Source organism: Macrotis lagotis, chromosome 1 (assembly GCF_037893015.1).
Source record: "Macrotis lagotis isolate mMagLag1 chromosome 1, bilby.v1.9.chrom.fasta, whole genome shotgun sequence".
Taxonomy (NCBI): domain Eukaryota; kingdom Metazoa; phylum Chordata; class Mammalia; order Peramelemorphia; family Peramelidae; genus Macrotis; species Macrotis lagotis.
In genome coordinates this window covers 6,322,001-6,343,592 of record NC_133658.1, presented here as the reverse complement: position 1 = coordinate 6,343,592, position 21,592 = coordinate 6,322,001, and the positions used below count along the sequence as shown (strand labels likewise).

Sequence of the window (21,592 nt, the reverse complement as noted above, 5' to 3'; positions counted from 1 at the left end):
CCAGCGGCTACCCCGGGAGCCCGGGCATCAGGTGCCGAGGGTCGGTCTGCACCGGGGTGCGGGCCACATCCAAGGAGAGGAGAGGGCACGGGGAGGAGGGGCTGGAGAGGTGACGTCACCCCAGACAGCGCAATGGACGGATGGTGGACGGGTGAAATGGACAAGAGACCCCGGATTGAGATGGACAGACCTTGTGGGGCCCCGGGCCCCGGGGCCCGGATGCCTCCAGCGTCGCCCCCCGGGGACCGGACGGCGATAGGGAAGGGGGGCGGCGTTGTGCCTAAGGGGTTTGTTTGCTGGACTCCAGTTTTTGGAGCTGGGGGGGCTGTGGAGAGTCGGGGCAGGCCAGGCCGAGGGGAGGGTCCCTGAACCCCGGCCCTTGATGAGATAACCCCCTCAGGTCCTCTGTTTCTGCGATTCTAAAATCAGGAGCCACCTTCGGTGACTTGCGGGCCCCGCGGGCACGTTGGAACCTTATTCTGCCTCTATTGTTTCTTCCATTTGTAGAAACGCCGAGCTTTTTTCAGCTTTTTTCTCCGACGGTGAGGTGATAGCTACATACTATCATCCCCTGCTTTAATGACCGTTTACGCCCTTTAAAAATGCACCTGGGTAAGTTTCAGAGGAAAATGTTGGTCGGGTAGGTAGGGCTGGGCCATCTAGCTCGTCAGACACCTGTGATTAGAAATATTAATCCGGTTTGAATTCAGTCGCTACATGGAGCTGATCTAATTTTTTTTATATTGCTATACAATTGAAAACACGTTGCTGGGATTTATCAAAAATTGGTTTATTGTATGGCTTCAGTTTCAGTTTGAGATCGTATATTCTGTTCCATTAATCTATTTTTCCTTTTAAAAAAATCCAGCACTAATTTTTAAAATGGCTAATTTCCAGCCTAATCCAAGATCTGACAGTGCCAGCCAGCCACACTCCCCTTCCTCCTTTCTGCCATAATTCTTCTTGGTATCTTTTCCATTTATAATTTGTCCTTATAATTCCATTATCCCTTTAGGTAATCCTGAAGTATCTCATTTTGCAGGGGCTCTGGACGTTGTTTTGTGTCATGGACCTCGCTGCTGGCTCCCGAAGCCTATGGACCCTTCTTCTATTTCCGGAGGGTCTGCAGAGTATCCCTGTTAGCTACCCCCCCCCCCCCAATTTGGAGATACTGGATAAGGTGGGCATGTGTTAGATCCCTCTGGTGTCAGAATAATGTTTTTAAATGCATAAGATAAAATCCAGAGCACTACAAGGGGAATCAGTTCTCAATCAAAATATTAAAATAAAAATCAGCTGACTGATCCCAGGCTAAGAGTGTTCTGTTAGAGAATCTCCCAGGATCAACTCAGCCTGTTTGTGGCAGAGAAGAGACTTGGGTCCTTTAGTCCTGGACTACACCATGCTGCTTTTGAGGGAAAAACCCACTTAAAGAGGGTGGATAGGTGGCGCTGAGCCTAGAGTCAAGAAGACTCCTCTCCCTGATTAAAAATTGGCCTCAGACACTTCAATGTGTGACCCTGGACATGTCACGCCACCCTATTTGTCTCAGTTTTCTCATCTGTAAAGCAACTCTACAAGGAAACTGCAAATCCTTGCAATGTTTTTGCCAAGGAAATTCCAAATGACATCACCAAGAGTTATAACTCTAATGACAACAGCACTTGCAAAAGGTTCAGCTGCACACCTTCTAGGCTGGAAAGTGGTCTGGGCACCTCGGTTAGGACAGGGCACACAAGCAGAATGGGTCTTAGGCAGAATGTAAACCCAGGTCTTCCTTCCTCAGGGCAGCTCTCTCTATCCCCCATGTCTGAAGGCAAAACAAGACAAACATTTCAGCATTCTTTTTTTTAAGTTTTTGCAAGGCAATGGGGTTAAGTGACTTGCCCAGGTCACACAGGTAGGGCATTATGAAGTATCTGAGGTCAAATTTGAACCCAGGTCCTCCTGACTCCAGGGTCAGTGCTCTATCCACTGCACCACCTAGCTAGCCCCTAGCCTTGATTTCTTGAATGGTTTGAAATGTTCAATTATGAGTCAAAAGCTGCTGCTTTTGCTTAATGTATAAAGAAAGTGTCATCCTTTGTTGTCTATCTTGCAAGAGTCTCCTAATGCTCTTCTCTCAGCTAACTGTGGGTCTGGCAGAGCCGAGGGAGAATCCAGACAAGTGACATCAGACGGATGGGGAGAGTGCGCGTGGCCCAGGGGGATGTGTTTGGGGCTGACAGGGGAGACTGGGCAGCCCTAGAACCATACCAAGACCTCACTTGGCTTTTAGAAAGAATTAGGAAGGCCCCTCCCCTTTCTCAGCTTTGAGTTCTGCTAATATAGCAGGGGGACATGAACTCTTTGAGGGAGGGAGTGGGCCCATGGCGGTATTTCCAATGCCTTACACAAAACTCTGAACATAGTATTCAATTAGCAATACAGGGTTTATTGGATTCGATTGAATGGATGATTCTAGCTAGGGAATACTTGTTCTTGGATGCATCAGGGCTCCCCTCTTCCCCCCAGGACTGAGCCAGAAGAAGGGGGCTTGTGGACGGAACAGCCAGGGCTCTCCTTTGGAGGTCTCTCCTCTCCCTTTTCTGCTCTGCTGGTTGGTATCCAGGTGTGACCTTGGGCGGGGAGGCCCATTCGAATTCTACCTCTCTTCAGTCACTCACTCACAAGCATCATTAAAGGACTTCTGGGCAGGGGACTTGGCAGCTCCTTGTTTGAGGAAGTGTCCAGAGAGGCCCGTGCTGGGGTCTCCTTCTTGGGGATAATGTCCAGTCCTGACAAACTCTGACAGAGATGTAGAATTGCAGATTTGGGGCCTTCAGGATACTTAGAGGTCATCTACTGGAACCACCTCATTTTACAGCCCTAGGAAGGGAAGAGTGACTTGCTCAAGGTCACATTGAGCTTTTTGGTTTTTGTTTTGCAAGGCAATGCGGCTAACTGACTTTCCCAAGGTCACACAGCTAGGGAATGATTACTAAGTGTCTGAGTCCAGATTTGAACTCCAGTCCTCCTGACTCCAGGGCTGGTGTCTACTGTGCCACCTAGCCCTCCCTCACAATAAGCTTTGAACCCAGCCCCTCTGACTTCAGACCCTAATGTAAAACACATATTGCACAAGAAGAGTCTTTATTATAAAAAGATGTATTAGACAATCATTAAAAATGTCACCTATGAATGTATTGGTGGGCTCTCAGGGAAGGGCACCAAGAGGCCTTCCTAGGGGAGGTGGCCTTGACTTTTGGCCTTGCAGCAAGCCAAAGGAGAGTGGGGTAAAGGACCCTTTCAGGACCTTCTGGAGGGTGAAGGGGGGTGCCAGAGCAGGCAATCAATCAGCAAGCATTTATTCAATTCCTGCAGCATCAATCACTGGGGAATCTTGAATGCAGCAGTCCCTCCTCTCAAGGAGTTTATATATTTTCTAGGGTTCTGAGGAAGCCCTCGACTGCCACCCTGAACCTTACTCAGTGGGCAATAAGGAGCCAAGAAGGGTTCCTGAGCAGAGGAGTCACCCCATCAGATTGATTGGGGCCGGTTAGAAGGAGGGGTCTTAGAGGTCATCTGCTCTGGGTCCTCATTTTACAGAGAGCACGTCCATGGTCACAAAGACTCTGATGATTCAACAGAACTGGGACCGTTCAGCCTGGAGAAGCCTCAGGGGAGCTGTGGGAGTTGTGTGCAAGGGGGACCCCAGAACTGGAACGTGGAGCCCTGGAGAGGACGTGGTCAAAAGGCAACATGAAGCTTGATGTGACAACATTCAAATGGCCTAACACTTGAAGCAGGTAAAGGCGACCTTTGGTGGCCTGCGGGACCACTTGTGGGTCTCTTCCCACTCTCAAATTCTATGATGCTGCAACAGTAGGACTGTCTGGCAGGAGGCACAGCATGAGCAAAAGTGTAGCATGTCTGCGGGGACGAGCCTGTGAGAATGTGCCAACGCCCTGACAGTGTTTGGAACTTTAAAAAAAAATGCCTTACTCTGTAACCTGAAAGCCAAAAAAAAAAAGCATTTCTAACCATACCAGATCCCAGGGAGGATTAGTCTGCCAAGTTGAATCTCCATTTCATTCCGAAATAAACTTTGCCCCTTCCTTGCCCAACTTCCTCGCCTGTCTGTTGGTCCTTCCTTGTTGGCCTGGGCTTCCTTTTGAGCAGGTGGGTCTGTTGGCATCACTGTTGTTCTCACCACCCCACCCCCCTCCCCTCCAATTCATAGCTGTGAACGAGCGAACACCCTGATGCTTGGTCTTGGGCATCCCTGCCTGCCCGGGCCTCACCGCCCCGCAGAACAGGCCTCCGTTGGGTCATCTGTAAAGACACTTTCAGGAACAGGAACGTCACACAAACTTTTAAAGAGTGGGTTTCCTTCCCCATGTTGTCCTCTCGGGTTGTCTCCCTTTAATCTGTCTCACTTTATGCCCCAGGATTCCATATTTCTCCAGGCACAACATGAACTCTTTACATCCCTGAGTCCTAATTTGCTCCACCTGTGGTGTCTGTGCCCACGGAGAGGGGAGACCTCGACTCAATTAAACCCCAGTTTATTTGCCCAGTGCCGACCAGGCCCTGAAAAGTGCAGGGAGCTAAGTGAGCCGGGGTCCCAGACCCACCAAGTGGCTCTTAGGCTTCAGAAGAGGGTGGTGGGGGGGGCCCTCCAGGGCCTGCGTGGAAGGAAGAGGCTGGGCCAAGATGCCGTCCTCCTCTGGGCCCATTTCCCCCATTCATAGGGTCCTTCTGTGAGTTTAAAATGCAAGGGGAAGCCAGGAGGGGTCCGGTGCCAGGGAGACCTCCCCCCGCTGGGTAGCCCGGAGCCTGTCAGCAGGCTCCCAACTTGCTAATGGGCCAGTTACCAATGGAAGGTGTGATGGTTATCTAGGCCAGAGTCCCAGAGGCCAGGAAGTGACCTGAGAAAGCCGCCCACCAGCCACAGCCTGTGGGGTCCCTGAGCCCGCCCCCCCTTTGGACAGAAATGGAAACTGAGGTAGTCCCAAAGGGAAGGGCCAGAACCTTTGTGGGGGAGAAGTGAGAGTTCCGGGGCTGGGAGGGACCTTAGAAGGTAACACCCCCCCCCCCATTTCTGAGACCCGAGGCTTCCAGAGAATGTTTTCTATCCCGGGGGAGGAAGATCCTATCACTGGCCAAAGAAGAAACTGAGGCCCCGGTTATAGGAGGGCCACTAGCCCACCGGGTGGGGAAAGGGAGGAAGTCTGGGCCGAGACCACCAAAGGAAGCTCGAGGCCCCAGCACCCCCCCCCACCTTTGGGCCCCAGAGCCCGGGGCAGGTCAGGGGGTTCTGGGAGAGGAAAGAAAGCAGAGTGAGCAGGCATCCTGGGGTGGGGGGGGGAGGCTGACCCTCCCCAGGTGCCCAGGTAGGGGTGCCCCCGGGGCTTGGAGGACAGAAGCAGAGGGCAGATGCTGGGGGCAGCTCCCCAAGCCAAGATGGGCTTCTTCCCCTGCCCCGGGGTCTCTGGGAAGCCCCCCCCCAGCTTCTTAGGGAAGCCCACTGAGGGCCAGGGATCCACGCCGGTCGAGGCAGGGGTGAGGATTCCTTTCACAAAAGGGCCCTTTGCCCCCCCCCCAGCCTGCGCCCCTCCGGGACTGACAGCTGCCCTTGGAGCACCCCCTCCCTGGAGGCTCCCGGCCCCGGCGCCCCCCTTGGCCCTCCGCAGGCCCCTGGGGCCGCCGGGAGCCCCGGATGTCTTCTGTCTGCGGGCACGGCCCCGTCTCACGGGGGCTCCGCCCGGGGGACCTGCTAGGTGGGGACTCCTCCTAGTGCGTCCCGAAATAGGGGTGCCGGGGCCCCCCTGGGGCGGGGAGGGCAGCTTGGCCCAGGCCCACAGCCCCGTTCTCTTCACTGAGCTTCGGATCCGGCTGGGCCCGGCCGGGGGCGCTCTGCAGGGGAGACCCAGCCCCTAGAACGGGCGTCCCGGGTGGGGGGGCCTGGGGCCACCAAGGGCAAACGGGAGGCGGGATGCGGGGTCGGGCCCCCAGGAGCCAGGGCCAAGGCTGCCTGGCCGCAGGGGCCCGGGGCAGACCCCCAGGCGCCACCTGCCCCTCGGCGGACTCGGGGGCTGCCTTGGCCCCGGAGCCTTTCAGATGTTGGGGTGCTTTGGGGGGGAGGAGGCAGGGGCCGAGCGCAGGCGAGACCCCGAGAATGCTCCCTTAGCAGAGGGGGCCGGGGGGGTTCTGGGGTGCGCGGCGGAGGTGGCCCCCCAGGCCTCACAGCCCGGGGAGGCCGGGGGCTTCGAAGGGGGGCGCAGAGCTGGCCCCCCCGCCCTGAAGGGCCCCCCCGCTTCTCGTGGTTTCGGGGGTCCCCGCGGGTGAGTGCGGGGCATGGGACAAGCGGGGGGCTCCGAGCTCTGTGCCCCCCCGCTGCCCGTGGGGGCTCGACGGCCGGGGGTGCCCGCAGGGGCGCCCCGAGACTGGCGGAGGAGGAGGGAGGGGGCCGTAAGCCGCGAGGAAGCGAAACGGGGAGCAGAGAGGCCGGAGCGGGGCGCCCCCTTCCCCGGGGCAGACCCGCAGGGGAGGGGGCGGGGCGCGGCCCCTCCCCCGCCGCCGCCGCCCCCGCGTCCCCGCCAGGGGTCGCCTCGGACCGAGGAAAGCCGGGCCCGGCCCCCCCCCCCCCCGCAGGCGCCCCTCCCCCGGCCCGAAGCCCCCCGCCCCGCCCCCGCGCCCCTCCCCCCGCCGCGCGGGCCCGCCCCTCGGGCCCCCCGCGGCGGAAGCCGGGCCCGGGGGCTTTTGGCGCCAAAGGCCCGGCCGGGGGTGTGGCCCCGGGCCCCGCCCCGCCCGCCCCCCGCCCGCCCCGCCCCCGCCCGCCCCCTCGGGTGTGTCAGGACGCGGTTAAGAATATCCCGGCGCCGCCGCGCCGCAGTCGCCGTCAGGAGGGCGGCGGGGCCGGGCGGCGGGGCCCGGGGAGCGGCGGGGCCGGGCGGCGGCCAGAGCGCGGAGCGGCGGGGCCCGGGGAGCGGCGGGGCCCGGGGAGCGGCGGGGCCCGGGGAGCGGCGGGGCCCGGGGAGCGGCGGGGCCCGGGGAGCGGCGGGGCCCGGGGAGCGGCGGGGCCCGGGCAGCGGAGCCCGGCCCCGGGCAGCGGAGCCCGGCCCCGGGGAGCGGCGGAGCCCGGCCCCAGCGCAGCCCGGCCCCAGCGCTGCCTGCGCGCCCGCGGGGCCGCCCCAGGTACGCGCTCCCCGGGGCTGCGGGGGGCTCCACGGGGGGTCTCGTCCGCGGGGGGCTCTCCACGGGGGGGCTCTCCTCGGGGGGGTCTCCACGGGGGTCTCGTCCGCGGGGGGCTCTCCACGGGGGGGCTCTCCTCGGGGGGGTCTCCACGGGGGTCTCTCCTGGGGGCTCTCCACAGGGGTCTCTCCTGGGGGCTCTCCACGGGGGGCTCTCCTGGGGGCTCTCCTGGGGGGCTCCACGGGGGTCTCTCCTCGGGGGGCTCCCCTCCGGGGCGCTCTGCGGCCCCGCGCTCACCCCCCGGCCCCGCAGCCCCCGCAGCCCCCGCAGCCATGCCGGTGGGCGCCGCGGCCCCCCGCAACCCGGACCTGGAGTTCGCGCGGCTGCAGCCCTGCTTCCTGCCGGACGAGGACGAGGGCCCCGGGCCCGACGCGGCGCCGCCGGGCGAGGAGATCTGGAAGAAGTTCGAGCTGCTGCCCACGCCGCCGCGCTCGCCCAGCCGCGCCTGGGCCGCCGAGCCGCCCCCCGAGCCCGAGCCCTGGGCCCGGCCCGGAGACCTGGCGGCCGTGGTGCTGCGCGACTGCATGTGGAGCGGCCCCGCCGCGCGCGACAAGCCGGGCCGCCCCGCGCCCCCGCCGCCGCCGCCGCGCCGGGCCCCGGCCGAGCCCGCGCCCCCCGCCGCCGCCGACTGCGTGGACCCCGCCGCCGTGTTCCCCTGCCCCGCGCGCCGGCCCGGCCGCCCCCCGCCCGCGGGGCCCGGCTGCTCCGGGGACGACACGCTCAGCGACTCGGGTGAGTGCGGGGCGGGCGCGGCCCCCGAGGCCGAGGGCACCCCCAGGCCGCGGAGCCCCTCCGTCCCGGGCCGCCGGGGGCGCCCCTCCTGGCCCCCGGGGGCCCGGGCCGGAGGCTGCGCTGGGTCTCCAAGGGCCGAGCCCCGGGCGCCCCTCGGGGAGGCCCCGTCCGCTCGGCCCCCTCCCCAGACAGGCTGAGGGGAGCGTCTCCGCCCCTCGCCCGCCCTTCTGGCTGCGACCCACCGCCGGGGACCCCCGGCCGGGCTTCAGCACGGACCCCCCCCCCCCCCAGTGGTCACGTCCCGGGGGCAAAGACGGGGCGGGATCTCCGGGATCTCCGGGGGTGTGAGAGTGTGTGTGAGCGTCTGTGTGTCCGAGCGTCTGTGTGTCCGAGCGTCTGTGTGTCCGAGCGTCTGTGTGTCCGAGCGTCTGTGAGTCTGCGTGTCTGTGAGTCTGCGTGTCTGGGAGTCTGCGTGTCTGTGAGTCTGCGTGTCTGTGAGTCTGCGTGTCTGTGAGTCTGCTGATTGTCTGGGAGTCTGTCTGTGTCCGGGAGTCTCGCGTGTGCGCATGTGAGTGTCTGCAGTCTCGAGTGTGCGTGTGTGAGTGTGAGTCGGAGAGTGAGCGTGACTGTGACTGGCTGTGAGTGTGCGTTTAGGGTGCAGATGAGCATCTTCTAATCTCCAAGGACTGATCTCATGGGAGGGGGCAGAAATGCCAGGTGGAGACTTGCCCCTGGGCCGCTGCAGAAGCAGCCCTGCTCTCTGGCCCGTGCCCACTGCCTGGGCTCTCAGATGCCCCTCCATCTTTGTCCGCCACTCATACCTGCGAGGGTTTTGACGTCTGCCCTTTCTGGGGCTTCGGCCAGAGCTCCTCTGGAGGACGTTCACCTAGACGTGGCGTCTGCCGGCGTATTTCCAGGTCTGCCTGGCGCCTGGGTTTATGCAGGAGGAGCCTACTAGGTGCTTGTCGGGGGCATTGAAATGAGCAACTATTAGACTCCAGAGTGTAGAACCCAGGGCTGGGGGACCGGCCTGCCGCCTGGCCTCGGGAAGCTCCCAGTCTGCATCTGACAACATCAGAGAGGAGCAGAGACGCCCCCTGGTCCAGGGCACTTTCTGTCTCCTCTCCTCTCTCTGCTTCACTTCTTCTCTCTTCTCTTCCACTTCTCTCTTCCCATCTCTCTGTCTCTCTTCCTGTTCCTGTTTCTTTCTGTCTCCCTGTCTTTTGTCTCTGTCTCTCATCTCTGTCTGTCTTTGTCTCTCTCCTGTCTCTGCCTCTCTCTGTCTCTTTCTGTCTCTCCTGTCTCTATCACTCTCAGCCTGTCTCTCCTCTCTGTCTCTCTTAGTCTCTCTGTCTCCCCTTTGTCTCACTGTTTGTCTTGTCTCTCCCTCTGTCACTGTCTCTGTCTCTCCCTCTCTTCTCTGTCCCTCTCTCTGTCTCTCTCTCTGTCTCTTTGCCTGTCTGCCACTCAGTCTCTGTCTCTCCTCTCTGTCCCTCTCTCTCTCTGGCTCTCTCTCTCTCTGTCTCTCTATCTCTGTCTCTGCCCCCCCCCCCCCCATGAGGCACCTGTATCTCTGGAGTCTTCTGGTAGTCTCACACTTCACACCCTCAGAGCCAGGTCTGCCCACACAGCCCTTCCCCCCCCCCCCCACTTCACCTGCAGATTTCTAGGTCAGTCCCTTGGGGTGCTGGGACTCATGTGTGCCCAATACTTTAGCATCTGGTATCCCCAGGATCACAGGTGCAGGTGTGGAGAGGTTCAGGCAGGCTTCCATAGTGTTTTCTGGAAGGGGAATTGGCTTCAGACCAGAGGTCTCAGAGGTGGCTGTCTCCAAGCCCCCCCCCCCCAGCCGAGTGAGGGGTCCAGGCCCAGTTGCTACAGCTGCTGGGCTGCCCTGCCTCTATATTACCTTCTTTGAAAGAGGGAACTGGATCTGGCTTTGTCTTCAAGGGTTCCCGAGCACAATTAATACTCGGATGTATGAGTGAGGGAGCCCATGACAGACCTTCTTTCCCCTGCCCCCCAGTTCCCATAGGGTTCCTCTCTTTGTCTGCCAGTCCCCACCCCTTCTGCATGAGCCCCCATCCGGAGGTCAGTGAAGGGCCTTTCGTGGCCATTCACCAGACTAGAGACTGACTCTAATCTTGTTTCTCAAAGACGATGAAGATGAGGAAGAAGAAGAGGAGGAGATAGATGTGGTGACGGTGGAGAAGCGCAAAGCATCAGCGTCCAACAATCCCAAGGCGGTCACCACATTCACCATCACCGTCCGGCCCAAAAATGCCACTCCGGCCATCACCGCCACCATGGGCATGGTCCGGGCCCAACCTGGGGAGCTGATCCTCAAGCGTTGTGCACCCATCCATCAGCAACACAACTACGCCGCGCCCTCCCCCTTTGTGGAGAGCGAGGAGGCGCCTCCCCTGAAGAAGATAAAGGCTGAGGCCCCACCCCGCCCTGCCAAAAGCGCCCCGGTGCCCCCCAAGGCCAAGAGCTCCAGCCCCCGCAACTCGGACTCGGAGGACAGTGAGCGCCGCCGCAACCACAACATCCTAGAGCGCCAGCGACGGAACGACCTGAGGTCCAGTTTCCTTACCCTCAGGGACCACGTGCCGGAGCTGGTCAGGAACGACAAGGCGGCCAAGGTGGTCATCTTGAAGAAGGCCACCGAGTACGTCCGCTCCCTGCAGGCGGAGGAGCAGCGGCTCCAGGCGGAGAAGAAGAAGCTGATGGCCTCGCAGGAGCAGCTGCTCAAGAAGATGGAGCACGCGCGGACTTGCTAGATAAAGCCAGGGGCGGGCGCTGCTTCCCGGCCTTGGACAGTCACTGCCACTTTGCACATTTTTTTTAATCGTTCACGAAAAAATGGTGTTTTGACGTTAAGAATGTTGGTTTATTTTCAATACGGTCCTCTCTCCAACGACTCAATCTGGGTGGGGGCAGCAGGCCGGACCGGGGACCTCCATGCGGCCTTAGGAGCTGGCCGGAGGGATGAAAATGGATGTGTTGCTCCGGGGGTGGGGTGCCTGGCACCAGACCCCCCCCCCCCCCCCTCGAACTGCAGGCGGTCCCACCCCAGCGGATCGGGAGCCTCCAGACTCCAAAGTCAGCCCTTCCTTCCTCAATGGTGCTTACATGTTCCGACCGGCGGTCTGGGGGGGGACTCTTCCCGGCGGTCCCCCGTACCCAGTGGGCCACTGTTTTGCTCTTGGGGAGCCGGTGAGATCTCTGTAAATAGTGATTTCACACTTGCCTTTGTCCGCGTCTTGGGTGAAGAGAGGTGGCCGCCACCGGGCCCCGGCTGGGAGATTGGAGATTCCTACCTAAGTACTGTGATGCCTCAATGTTTGAGGAGCATGTTTTGTATACAGATATCTTGTTAATCTCTGTTGTATACCGGACTAATTCTTACACCGTCTGTATACTTTAGTATGGCGCGGAGACATGACTACATTTGATACTTATATTTTCGTATGAAAATGAGTTGTGAAGTTTTGAGTAGATATTACTTTATCACTTTTTGGAACGAAGAAGCTTTTGTAAAAAAATGGACTTATCTCGGCCTTTCCCCCCTTGCCCTGTTCCTTGCTGTTGGCGTCCTCGTTCTTGTTTGGGACATAGAACTGGGGAAAGGCTAAGTTCTGTGTTTCACTTGTCTTGGAAATGTCTGTTAGTGCTGCATCTTCGAGCACTTTGAAATACCTCATGTCTATGAAAATAAATAGTCATTGAATGATGCCTCCTGAGCCTTGTTCTCCCCCTGCACCCCCTCGGTCCGGTCTGGTTCACTTTCCCACCTTTGCTGTTGCAGGGCAGAGCAAGATGGCGGATGGCCCGATGTTGGAGGGCCTGGAGTGGTGGCTCCCCAGCTCCCTCCTGGGTGGGCCCTGGGCTCCTCGATGACCTTGGGCCAGTCACTGACCTTCAGGGACTTGGCCCCCCTGCATCTGATGGTGGGATCTTGTCATCTCTAATGGTCTATAAACATTTCCCAGGCTTGTGCTCCAACCTCTCCCAGCCCTTGATGCTCCATGATTCTGTGGCTTATTAGGTTGGCATCTGGGCCTTAGGACAGGTTTGACCTCTAAGGGGCCAGAAATGGGTCGGGAGGCTTAGGGTGGCGAGCTCCCCAGCATGGGCAGCAGGACCACCGAGGAACTTGGATAAAATCCAAGAGATGTTAACGTTTCTAGCAGTGAGAATCCCAAACATTCCTTGGGGAAATACCAGGAGGAAACCCATGGATCTGAAGGCTCATGGCCAGGAAGCCAATGGGTAAGGGTAAGGCTGGGAATCTGGATAGTGGGCTAATAGTACTGACCCTCCAGCACTGAGGGCTGGAGTGCGAATCTTATTTTACTTGTCTTACCCTGGGAGTGTCACTTGATCCCCTGGGCCTCAGTTTCTTCCTGAAAAGTGAGATGGTCTGAAGCTGTGGATGCCTTATAGAACTGGTCTGGCTTTGTCAGATCTTTACTCCCTTCATCAACAATACCCCTGCTTGTGTCTTGGGGTGACTCCAAAGGCCAGGTGGCCCTGGGGGCCCTAAGGACAATGACTAGCCCCCCCACCCCCGGGAGCTTTTCTGAGCTCCCTCCATTCTGGCTTGTCTGGAGCTATATTCAAGGGGCTTGACCTGGGGCTCAGCTCAGGGGTGAGCCAGGGGCTTGTCAGTGGGGGAACCTGTAACCCTGAAATGTAAAAAAATCAAGGTTATCTAAAGTACCTTTTGGGGGGGGAGTGACTGTGTGTGTGTGTGTGTGTGTGTGTGTGTGTGTGTGTGTGTGTGTATCTTGGGAATTCTGGGAAAGTCCTTCACCCATGAGTATATTGTAATACAAGTTTGCCTGGCCAAGAATTATTTCCATGGGATTAGGAGGGTGGGGGAATGGAACCTCCCCTCCCCTGATTTTCCTCCCCACTATTCAAGGGAATGACCTTGGAGAGGGTTCTGTAGCAGCACTTGGTAAATGTTGCACCCTTTGGGTTGCTTGGAGACCTTGGGGAAGTCCCCTGACTTGATCTCAGTTCCTCATCTAAGGTCCCTTTCAGCTCAAAGTCTGCCCTGTCCTATGAATGACAAGCCTCCTCAGGGACCACAGATATCTACCTAAATGCATCCATTCCCTAAGGGTCTTTCACACACTTAGAGTGAATGAAATGAATAGATGAAATGAAATTCTCTCCAGGTCTTCCATGCTGCCCACTCCTCAGCCCCAGCTCTGGGGGTCCAGAATCTCATTCTAGGCTTTTTCCAGCTCTGACCGTGATTTAGAAGAGCACCCATGTGAGGAAGGGAATGGCTTTTTAACTGCCCTCCTGAAGGGGGTGCTTCCTAGCCTCTTTCACCTTGTATCTCCTTCAGGACCACTAACCCCAGCGGCCAAGTCAAACTTTGATGAAATCACTCATTAGGTGGACTTTACAAATGGTGACCAGCAGGTTGAGGGTGATTTTGAGCAGATTGTGTGGAGGCCTGGCCTGGGGCAGTGGACACGTAACACCCTGTCTTCCTGGGCAGCCAGGGGTGACAGAACCCACATTAATGAGTTGTGTTGGGGCTCAGAAGGAGGGGATGCAAGAATCTTTCCCTTATTGAGATGACCTTGTAGTTAATGGATATATATGAAGTTCGTATGCTCATAGGAATTTGTATGTTGTCTCTCCCAAGAGAACAGGGCACAACATTTGGTGGATTCTAAAAGTTGTTAGATGAACTATGTGGTCAAACATTTGGGTTTCAGTGGTGGTTGGACTGACTCCGTGGCCACAACATCTGGTGGACTCCAATGGCAATTGGATTCTGTGTGGTGCACAAAATGTCTGGTGAGTTCTAATGGCAGTTGGACTGACTGTATGTGAGTACAACATCTGGTGGGTTCCAACAGCAGGACTGACTAGATGACAAACATCTGGCGGGTTCTGATGGTGGTTAGACCGACTAAATGACCAAATATCTGGTGGGTTCCAACAGCAGTTGGACCAACTAGATGACAAACATCTGGTGGGTTCTGATGGTGGTTAGACCGACTAAATGACCAAACATCTGGTGGGTTCCAACAGCAGGACCGACTAGATGACAAACATCTGGCGGGTTCTGATGGTGGTTAGACCGACTAAATGACCAAACATCTGGTGGGTTCCAACAGCAGGACCGACTAGATGACAAACATCTGGCGGGTTCTGATGGTGGTTAGACCGACTAAATGACCAAACATCTGGTGGGTTCCAACAGCAGGACCGACTAGATGGCAAACATCTGGCAGGTTCCAATGGCAGTTGGAGAGACTTTGTGAACGCAACAGTTCTTTCCTACTTTCTCCTTCTTTACTTTTGTGAACTCTGAAGACTGTACTTATCTAGATCTTACCTCCAATCAATAATAACACCCCTTAGAATGATGACCATTGCTATCTGGGCTCACTTAGATCAACCATTTTCTCCCTGAAATCTTGATGGGTGAGCAATATAAGGTGACTTGTCTTGGTCTCTGAGAGCAGATTCCTCCTCATAAGCATAATTCACTTCCTATCATGGGTCAGGTTGGGATGTGCTCCAGAGCAGGGGCCACAGATACAAAGACAAAACGACTGTGCCAACCTTGAGGGTGCTGATTTCCTACCAGAAAAGGGGGCAGGCCTGCCATCCCAATCCCCTGGAGGCAAGCCTGGTGCCCTCTGATAGAGGCTGATGGGATGAAAAGGCCCCTCTCTCCTGACTAGACAAAGGCTGAATGACCTGTAGTATGATACAGGACTATTAGAAGAGACTGGGTAAGCATGGGCAGTCGACTTTGAAGAGATTTCCTTTCCGAGTAAGAAAACTAATGAAGCTTTGTAGGATTCACTGACATTCGATTGCTCTGGGAGTCCTGGGAGTCGCCTTAGGATAAAGACCCTCAGAGCAGGTGCTGCTCTAGGGAACAGAATGCCTAAAATGTTTTTGGAGACTGGTGGTCGTGATGAGTTTGACCCACTGACAAAAGCCCTGGCCATTCTAAAATCTCTAGGAGGGTTGAAGAAAGAACCCCAGAAGTGTCAGCATTGAAGAGACCTTAGGAACCATGGAACAGAAGGACATGTTTGACTAGTGAGGATCCAGTCTCTATAAAATCCTCTAAGAAGGGGGGATCTTCCAAGGTGGCATCTTTGTCAGTGGAGGATGGTAACCTTTGGTTTAGAAGGGTATCTTTTGGGAGAAAACGAGGGTCACTGTCCTCTGGCAGGGAGAGAAGCTGCCTTTGGATCTTGGGAATGGAGAAGAACAATGCCAGCTCCTGGGGATGGAAACTGAGGCATCAACCAAAGGACAGATGTAAACACCTACTGAGGACTGAGAGATCAGTATTGGGAGTCAGAGGACCTGACTTAGAAAATCCCAGATCCTTATTTCATTCCCCTGAGAAATGATCCCAAGCCTTCACTTCCCTCCTCTAGCCTCCATCGTCTTGACCAATGGTCAGTGGAAGACCCCTCCTTGATTTATATATACTATATTAATATAATATGATATAATATGTTCTAGTATGATAGAATGGGAACATTGGCAGGGCATGATCTCCCTCTTTTCATCTTCCACCCTATCCTCCTTTTCCCTGCCTCTGATTACAAGGGGATCTTCCTTGGCTGACGTGCTTCCCACATTCTCCATCAGATTCCCTCTGTCTTGCCCCACTCTGTGATCTGCAACCTTTCCTTTCTCTGGATTCCTTCCCTGCTGCCTGTGCTGGAGGCTCCCAAGCTTGGCTTGGTCTGATCGGCCACAGTTGGACACACTGACCCTTGACCTCGATGAGGTGATGCCGTTTTGGTCCTCTTGGAGAATGGAGGACAGCTGTCATCTCTACTGCCTTCTCCTCGGCCCCAACATTTCCCTCACTTCTTCAGTCCGGTCCAGTTTGGCTTCCAACCTTGTAACTCAAGTGCAGCTTCTCCCTTCAAGTGCTGGTGATCTCTGGTTGCCAGTCTGTTCTAGTCCGCGTGCTCTTGGACCCTGCGCAACCCCTGGCTTTGCTGATCAGCCTCTTCTCTCCTCTTGGGTTTCTGCATCCTGTTGCTCAGGGCTCTCCTTTGATGGTTCCTTCTTCACTGCCCTTGCCCACTTCCTATCAGACTAGGCCCTCCACTCTCCTCTCAGGCTCGATACTGGCTCAGTGACCTCAGCTTTTATCATCATTTCTGCGTAAGTGACTCACAGATCATCTGTCTTCAACCAGTGCCTTCTGGCCCGCATGATCTGGATAGCCTAGAGACCTCTCCAGCAATCCAAAATGGAACTGCTTTTCCCCTGAGGGACTCCTCTGCCCAACTTCCTCCTTTCTTGCTGGCTTCTAGGTTCATCAACTTGGGTGACCCTGGCACTCCTCCCTCCCTCCTCTCTTTTACCCAGTTTGTCCAATCTTATGGTTCTACTTCTGTAGAATCTCTCTGCCTCTGTTTCTTCATCTGTAAAATGAACTGGAGAAGGAAATGGCAAACTCCTCCAGTATCTCTGCCAAGAAAATCCCAAATGGGGTCACAAAGAGTCCAACTTAACTGAACAAGATCCATCAGCATCACTCCCCTTCTCAGGAAACTCCCCTGACTCCCAGTTGCCTCTGGGCTCCAACCTGCAATGCTCTCCCCCTGCCCCCACCTCTCAGATTCCTCCCTTTCCAAGGAAGTAGAGAGCCCCTTCTACACTGGATGTCCTGCTGCTATTTCCTTCCCCAGAACTAGCTTAGGTCTCTTCCCTCTCTATGGGGGTTTGACCTTTGTGGTCATCCTTTTCTTTATTTTTTTTTTATTTAAGGCAGTGGGGTTAAGTGACTTGCCCAGATTCACACAGCTAAGCAATTATTATGTGTCTTGAGACTGGATTTGAACTCAAGTCCTCCTGACTCCAGAACTGGTGCTCTATCCACTGCCCCACCTCGCTGCCCCAGCCATCCTCTTCTTGAGAGCTGGGAGCAATGCATTCTTTGTTTCCCCGGGTCTAGCACACAGTAGGGGTTTGAGATGAGGGCACCTTCTCATCCCATTCTATGTGGTCTCATGGTGGTCCTGCCCAGGTCTCCAAGGCTGGCTCCTGTGGCTATTTGGGTCCCTCAGGGCACAATCCACAAAATGCTGTGACTGGCTGACTGCCCATCGTGCCCCCTTCTTCCCTCCCCTAGCAGGGTTTCCATTGAAATTCTTGCATTGCCTGTGCAAGGGTGAGGACAACTCTACATTTTGGGGGTGGGCAGTCCCTGGACCTCTGGCTCACAGGACCCTTTCCTTCCCCAGGAAACCCTCTTTCAGGGCTCCAAGGGGCTGCTGCCAGTGTCAAGAGTCCTCCCCTGGGCTCTCAGGTCTTCTCCCCTTCTCCTTTCCCAGCCCAGACCTTAATCCCTTTTTTTCTAACCTCTGTCTGACACATTCTTTTCTCCCCACTTCCTTCCCTCCCAGACAATGGCAAGATGACCTGGGTTCAGTTTCCCCACCTTTAGCCATTTCCTGCATTTTATGGGTACAAGTCTGATCATCCTTTGGGTTTTGGTGTCCCAGAGCCCAAGCCTCCTTTCTGGGGGCCACTAGGACCAGAAGTTCAACCCTTTCCTGAGATCTCCTACCTCAGAGTCAGAGGCAGGACTAGCCCTTCCTCTGGAGACCTTTCCCTGGCATCCTCTTCTCCTGGGCTTTGGGAACCAGAAGGGTGGGAATGGCTGTTTGAATTGTCTTTACGGAGAGCCCAAAGTTCTAATTTGGTGGCACAGCAGATAGAACTCTGGCCCTGGGGTCAGAAGGACCTGAGTTCAAATGTGCCCTCAGACATTTAGCAGCTGTGTGACCCTGGGCAAGTCACTTCACCCTGTTGGCCTCAGTTTTCTTATCTGTAAAAATGAATTGGAGAAGAAAATGGCAGACCGCTCCAGTATCTCTGCCAAGAAAACCCTGAATAGGGTCGTGAGGAATTGGATGTGACTAAGCAACACAAAAGTTCTGAGCTGCAAACTAGACATCTTGCAAAACAAACAAATCTCAGCCACCAGCTCTGAATTGGCAGTGTTTATCTGGATGTCAGAACTGGGATGAACCATAGAAAATAGAACAGGGGATGTCAGGGCTGGGAAGGCGCTCAGACCAAGGGGTGTCAGAGCTGGGCACGGTCTTAGAACAGGGATGCCAGGGCTGGGAGGGCGCTCAGACCAAGGGATGTCAGAGCTGGGCACGGTCTTAGAACAGGGATGCCAGGGCTGGGAGGGCGCTCAGACCAAGGGATGTCAGAGCTGGGCACGGTCTTAGAACAGGGATGCCAGGGCTGGGAGGGCGCTCAGACCAAGGGATGTCAGAGCTGGGCACGGTCTTAGAACAGGGATGCCAGGGCTGGGAGGGCGCTCAGACCAAGGGATGTCAGAGCTGGGCACGGTCTTAGAACAGGGATGTCAGGGCTGGGAAGGGGCTCAGACCAAGGGATGTCAGAGCTGGGCACAGTCTTAGAACAGGGATGCCAGGGCTGGGAGGGTGCTCAGACCAAGGGATGTCAGAGCTGACTAAGCAGTTCTGCCTGTAGGAACTCTTCCTACCAGACTTAGAATGCTCTGGCACGAGGGTCTCTTCCTTAGTTGTTTTTGTAACCCAGGTGGGCTGCACAGTGTCTTCTGGTGCATTCCAATTGCTTAATAAAGTGTTAGTTGGGTGAATGAATGCCCCCCTTTCAAAGTTGAGGAAACTGAGTCTGCAGGGAGAAGAATGGCTTGCCGAGGTCCCAGAGCCAGGACGGGATTCCAAGCCCTTCCTTTTCCTATGTCCTTGGTCGCTCTTGGCCATAATGGCCCAGAATAAATGAACGGCTTTCAGTGAATGAGACATTGAAATCCTGAGCACTGTTTCATGGAAAACAGGAGCGGGGCATTTCTCAGGAGCCCCTCCAGAGCTTGGACCTGGACCCAGCTGCCTGGGTATGAGAACCAACGGCACTGAAGGCTCCTGAGTGGCCCATTCTTGGGCTAACCCCCCCCCCCCCCCAAGAAACCAGGCTGTGTTTGGTTTGGCTTTCCCTGAGTCCGTAAGCTGTTAAATGAGGCAGCAAATTCTCCATCACCACCAACACTAGCAGAGTATTAAACACACTCTCTTTTCCCCAGAAATGTGGTTAATAAAAAAGATCGTTAAAATACGGACTGGCGGAGCCTGGGGGAGGGGTGCCCTCTGGGATCTCCCTCCTGGTCGAGGGAGGCTTCCCTGATGGGCCTCACTGCCTTCCACCCTAAACCCTTTCTCCTGTCCGACTCCTGGGCCAGGGGTCCCTGTATGTGGCTGGGTCCCTCTGGCAGAGGAACAAAGTCTGTCAGAATGTGAGAAGGGCCTTGGAACAGAGAATGGCAGCCTGAGGGATCCCCTGGAATGGGGAACAAAGATGTCCCAGTTGGGAGGTGCTCTGGAGTGTAGAACTATGGGCCCTTGGAAATGATTGATCCCAATGTCTCTATTTTACAGATGAGGAAACTGAGGCTTAGCAGAGGAAAATTCCTTGTTTGAGAAAGGGTTTTGTGAGACTTCCATGTCACTTGTACACCATTGCCCAGGGACATCGAGAGAGGACCCGCTATGAAGTTGGAGGTTGTGAAGATGGACCCTGGCTCTGGCCCTTCACTGTTCCCTCACTTGGGAAATGAAGGGTCAGCCTCGCTGCCCTCTCCGGCCCTTCCCAGACCTGGAACCATTACCAGTGGTCCTCCACATTCCCCCCACAGGTTGGTCTCACTCAGGGCTGGCCCCCAGTTTCATGGCTCTGCTGCCTCCCTAGTGCCCACCTCTTTGGCATCTGGAAACCCTTACGTTCTAGCTCTGCCCGGTCAGGACACCTCCTCACACTCTACGGGGATCCATCTCACCCTTCTGCACCCTGGCCCAGTTGGTGCCTCACCCCGAAGGTGCTCCTGCCTCGTAACCTCTTCCAAAGCGCCAACATCATGACCTCTTCTGGGAAGGCCTTCCTGATTGCCCCCCCCCCAAGGACTGTGCATTGACTGGTGGCGTGAGCTGCCCCTGAGGACTTGCTTTCCTCATGTGGCCCACATCTTCTTGGCCATCTCTCGCCCAAGTGTGCTGCCTAGGTGGGCTCCTTTCTGGATGAAAAAAATCCCTTTTTGGCATCACCTTCTTAGACCCTTGGGTCCCGGTTCTAGGGCATCTCTCAGTCTGCCATTCTCTATTCTAAGGCCCTTCTCTCATTCTGAGAGACTTTGCTCCTCTGCCAGAGGAGCCCAGGCACAGGCAGGGACCCCTGGCCCAGTGCAGAAGTTGGCAAGGGGGTGGTTGGGGTGGAAGGCAGGAAGGCCCTCTAAGGGCCTTGTTTGATTTTGATTGAGCTTGATTTTGCAGACAAGGACATTGAGTTCCTGTCTTGGAGGTCTAATAGAATACTGGACTTGGCAGTGTGGGTTGGATCTGGGCTCTGCCAACTCTTTTCTGTGTGGCCTTTGCTAAGTCCTTTCTCTTCTGAGTCTCCATTTCCTCCTCTGTTAAGTGAAGGCCGGGCTGACCCATCTCGCCAGTCCCGTGGCCTTCGACAGTTGCTGGCCTAAGTCCAGCGTCCAGAGCCGCTGTGGAGGGACCCCGACGCCTGCCTCCTCTTCACAACCCCCATTCTCTGATCACAGCGACTGCTTGGCCCAAAGGGATCCTGGAAGGACAGTGGGTTGTAATAACTGCTATTTAGCATAAGACCGACTGTGAAAATGGGGCCTCATTGTATCCTCAACAATCCTGGGAAGTGGGGGCAGCTACTACTCCTGCTTTACAGTTGAAGAAACTGGAGGTTAAATGACTTGACCAAGGTCATACAGCCCATAGGCATTTGAGGCCAGATTTGAATTCCAGTCTTTCTGACTCCAGCACAAGCTCTGGAAGGTGCTGCCATGGATAGATCACAGAACCTGTCTTCTAGGTCCATTTTCCCATGCTATTTGGCCCATTACCGTGCATGCCCCTCAAAGGCAGGGGCTGTGTGTTTTTGCTCTCATTTTATTTTAATTTACTTATTTAATTTAATTTAATTGGTTTTTGCAAGGCAATGGGGATAAGTGACTTGCCCAAGGTCACATAAATAGGTAATTAAGTGTCTGATGTCAAATTAGAACTCAGGCCCTCCTGACTCCAGGGCCGGTGCTCTATCCACTGTGCCACCCAGCTGCCCTTTGTTTTGCTCTTCTCAGATTCCCCTGCACTTGGGGTACAGAACATGCATTTAATCAAAACCCATTGGCACGGGACGGCTAGGTGGTGCAGTGGATAGAGCATTGGCCCTGGAGTCAGGAGGACCTGAGTTCAAATCCAGCCTCAGACACTTAATAATGACCTAGATGTGTGGCCTTGGGCAAGCCACTTAACCTCATTTCCTTGCAAAAAATAAAAAATCAAAACAAAACCAAAAAGCTGTGGGATGGCTCTCCTTCCCATCATCTGTCATGGGCCTCTGTAGCCTTGACACAGTGCTCCTGGTTCTGTTGTTCAGGGCCAAGAGAAAGTCAGCCCCTCCTTCCTTGGCTTCCCCAACTTTAAGATGAGCCCCTGGGGGCTTCAAAGTCCCCTTTCACCACAGCACTCAATGCTCTGATGGCTCCTCAGCTGGCCAGACCAACATCTTGCCCAGGATACTG

The 21,592-nt window shown here is 56.0% G+C and overlaps 1 protein-coding gene across 1 annotated transcript; it reads left to right on the top strand.

Annotated features, from left to right (window-relative positions):
- Positions 1-7,360: 7,360 nt before the first annotated feature.
- MYCN (MYCN proto-oncogene, bHLH transcription factor) lies at positions 7,361-11,697 on the top strand. Its single transcript, XM_074209054.1, has 2 exons — positions 7,361-7,968; positions 10,126-11,697. Exons 1-2 carry the CDS (start codon positions 7,509-7,511, stop codon positions 10,749-10,751), a joined length of 1,086 nt encoding a protein of 361 aa, XP_074065155.1. The 5' UTR covers positions 7,361-7,508; the 3' UTR covers positions 10,752-11,697.
- Positions 11,698-21,592: the final 9,895 nt, after the last annotated feature.